The following is a 4119-nucleotide window of genomic DNA, read 5'->3' on the forward strand; positions in this document are numbered from 1 at the left end:
AACATTCTTCTCTCCCTATATAATGCTACTCTCCCACCTCTTATTTCCTTCAATTCTCAGAGTAAACCAATTCAATTCAATTCACCATCATCTTCCAATTAATAAACCTTTTCTCATTTTTTTTTCAAATCTCTCTCATTATTGCCACACCATGCAAGCCTTAAGGGATGAAATCACAGGCCTTAATAATAATTATTTTCTCCCTTCAGAAACATATAACTATACTACCTCCATGATCCAAAATACCAACAATACCCTTACCTCTTTTCAACCATACAATAACAACAACAACCAATTCTATAATGGCAACAATTTCCTTAATCAAATGTTTTTTCCACCAGAATTTATTCTTAGCAACAATAGTCCTACTCAATCATCATGCATAAGTAGCAACAACTCAACCTCTGATGAAGCAGACGAACAACAACAACAACAACAAAGTCTTATCCTGAACGAGAGGAAACACAGGAGGATGATATCGAACCGGGAATCGGCTCGCCGGTCCCGGATGAGAAAGCAAAAACACCTTGATGAGCTTTGGTCACAGGTTGTTTGGCTGAGGAATGAGAATCACCAATTATTGGACAAATTAAATAATGTTTCAGAGTCACATGATAAAGTTGTTCAAGAGAATGTTCAATTAAGAGAAGAGGCTTCAGAACTTCGCCAAATGCTTTGTGACATGCAGCTACATAGTCCAATTTGCCCTCCTCCTTTGAGTCCTTTTCATCATGATGATGATGAAGAAGAAGAAGAATATCTCAACTATGATGATGATTCCTCAAACCAATCCAACACCACAAGTTCTATGAACCTACTCGGATAATTAATAATTAACCCCAACAGGTTAAGATTTTGAATATATATTGCTACTTGTTTGTGTTTACTAATATATGAAAACAAGAAATCGAGATAAATTAGAATCTCTAAGAGTTTGTCTTTGTTTTTATTGCTTCTTATTCTGCAATTAAATAATAGAGACATTTTGGATATTTTATATTTACTTTTTTTACAAACTATATCATGAAATCACTCCTCCCAACAATAATAAATCAACACACGTACGAATTTTTGTTAGTATGCATAAATTTTTTGTATAATTTTTTTTTGTTTTACGTTATTTGTTTTCTTTTAGGAGATAACAAGAATCGAGCAATTACGCCATATAAAACATATATTTTGATAAGAGAATGTATATTATCACTTTTATTTTAATAGTGACATTTATTTTTTAACAAACTCATGCAAATATATAATGGCAGACTAACGTCATTTAATTAATTCTTAACAAGCATTTTAAACTAAACAATCTGAATAAGTATTACTATGTATAATTATATATACCATTTGAAATATTTCATCTTCTTTGATTCTTCTATGTGTGTGAAAGTTAAGAATAGCGTGCGTAAGAGAAGAAATGAAACCACAAACGACAATATCAAGTTCAGAGTATATTATTATTTGGATAATATTTTGTGATGAAATGAAACTGCTGCCTTTTATCTATATATAATAATACTATAGTATTATATTATTGTAAGTTTTGATAGTATATATGTTAGAGTTTAATTTTGATGTGCCGAAAGTGTAAAATGTTTTATACAGTCGTATAATTATATTCGTTTTTTTATAATTATTCACACAATTAATATAAAAAAAGGTTATTTTGTTAATGTAACATTACATAATTAGATATAACGTAAAATTATTTTATATTAACGGCGTATCAAATTAAATTCTATATGTTATGGCTTATGAACAATAATAAACGTCAAAGTGGCTAAAGAGCTATCCATAATCTTGCTAGGTTAATTGCTAGCACTTAGCACCAACCAATGCAATAAGTTGTAGGGCACTTAGAGATTCAATATATAACACGCCATTATGATAATACTTGGCTAGAAAACAATATAGAAAAAGAAGCCTTCAATTTTCCTTCATGACCTCATCTTCCAGCATAGGTAAAGAAAAATAATAATATATAATAAATTAAAGAAAATGTATGTGAAGCGAAAATAATCCAATGTTATATGATGTATTAATTAATTATTCGTTTGATTAAAATAATAGAAGTAATAATGTCAGGTGAAAATGGGTGGGGGAGAGAGTTGAAGATGACGCATAGACATAAAAGAGTGTCTTGTAGTGGCAATTGGTTGATTATACAAAAGTTGGTTGCAAGAAAAAGTAGATCATATGGACCCGTTACCCACTAAAATTAATTCTTGTAACTCTTATCTTTTATTTTATTTTTTTTTTTGAAAAAGTTAATCTGTTAATGTCATTTTCTTTTCTGGAAGAATAGAAATATGTAATATTATTTGGTAATAGTAAATAACTTCATAATATTTTGTAAGTGTTTTACTAAAGATGTGATTACGGAATAAAAAAAGAATTGTGAAATTATTTAAAAATTCAGCTTGTTATCATATACATTAAAAATGTCGTAAAATAAAGTTTAACCCTTTTTTTGTTCTTTTTCATGTTTTGATTAGTATCCATACATATATAAAGTGAAGAAATAATAGTAATAAAGTGGTAACTGGTAATTAATATTTTATTAATTATTCATAAATTTATAATTTTTATCATGCAGGTGTGAATTCTTATTATTACTTTAATTTAAGGATAATTAAAGTATTATTTTTATTATTTTATTAATTTTTTTATTGTTTTTATTATTTAATTTTATTTTGATTTTAAACTAATATTTTTTTGAGATAATAGTCAATTTGGTCTTTCAATTAACATGTAAATTTTAATTTAGTTATTGAAGTTTCAATTTTTTTTTATTTAGGTCCAATTTAGGTAAATACCTTAATTAAGCTCATTTTGAAAAAATAACTTAAACAATAAATAGCTATATTAAAAGTAGCTTACAAATAAATTATTTTGTGTTTAGATTTTTAGTTCTAAAAATACTTATTTTATAGAAATGTGATAAAAAATAGTAGTATTATGAGAGAAGTTATTTTGTTAACTTCTCTATAAGCTCTTAAATATAGCTTTTTAGAAAGCTGCAATTTGGTTTTAAAAATTGCACCAGACATTAATACTACTACTTTTCATAAGTCAAAAGCTCAAAAAAGTTATTTTTGAAACTTTTCAAACGAGCCCTAAGTCCTCAAATTTTACGAATATGACTTATGTTAGTTTTTGAAATAATTTTTGATGCACATATGCTAATGGAATGTTAAAATAGACAGTCAAATGTCACAATGAACTCTGTAAAAATATGTTATTTTAGTTTTGGCAATCAAATATACTAAAACAATTATAAATAATGTTTATTAAAATTTTTTCTCCCAAAACAAGTGATTAGTAGTATTTTTGAGTTATATAAACACTAAAACTAAAACGGTATCATTTTATAAATTTTAGTGTGACACAATAATTATCTATATCAATATTTTATTAATGTTTGTGTGTCAAAAATTATCTTAAAAATAAATATGAGTTAAAATTTAAAAATAAGAATTAAACTAAAATTTGTATACAAATTCAAATATCAAATTATATATTAACTCGTTATTTATTGGTGCTAACTTGTATGAATATTATTAGAAAATAACTAAGGTATTGGTAGTGTGTATAATTGTATATATACTTTCCATCCATGCACATTGCGAATAGAAACTTACAATTGGTCAAATTATGGATATTTCTTTTCGCAATATGCATGGCTTAGATAAGAGAAATTCGTAGAAATGAATGAAACTTTTATATTGCAAAAGGCACAAGTTTTAATATTAGAGAACCATGGGGACTCTTAAACCTTAGAAGAAATAGATTTTGGTATTGAATCAACCAATTTCACAGGTTCAAGATCAAGTCCAACAACACCAACAAGTTATAGTTTAAATGATATAAATCTCTCCATATTTATTTAAGAGGTTATATATTCAAGTTTTCTTATTTTTGATTAAAAAAAATTTAAATCCAAGAAGTATAATTTTTTTTTTATTTATAGATCATTTTAAAATAAGTGAATCATTACAATTTTTAGACACATTGACTCATTACAATTCTATTATTCATTAAGAATCTTATAAATTTTTAGAAAATTTGACAAACTATAAATTTCATACAACTATGTATATATATATTATACTCACCTTT

General features: G+C 26.0%; 1 protein-coding gene across 1 annotated transcript; it reads left to right on the top strand.

The window, feature by feature from the left end:
• The first annotated feature begins 66 nt into the window (after positions 1-66).
• Positions 67-997, top strand: LOC107486353 (basic leucine zipper 43). The gene has a single exon (XM_016106891.3). The coding sequence runs from the start codon at positions 152-154 to the stop codon at positions 824-826; it is 675 nt and encodes a 224-aa protein (XP_015962377.1). The 5' UTR covers positions 67-151; the 3' UTR covers positions 827-997.
• The last annotated feature ends 3122 nt before the right edge of the window (positions 998-4119 follow it).

The sequence above is a fragment of the Arachis duranensis genome, chromosome 4 (genome assembly GCF_000817695.3).
Source record: "Arachis duranensis cultivar V14167 chromosome 4, aradu.V14167.gnm2.J7QH, whole genome shotgun sequence".
NCBI lineage: Eukaryota > Viridiplantae > Streptophyta > Magnoliopsida > Fabales > Fabaceae > Arachis > Arachis duranensis.

Coding starts and splice junctions, on each gene's coding strand:
- LOC107486353 (XM_016106891.3), top strand. CDS start 152: ATGCAAGCCTTAAGGGATGAAATCACAGGCCTTAATAATAATTATTTT.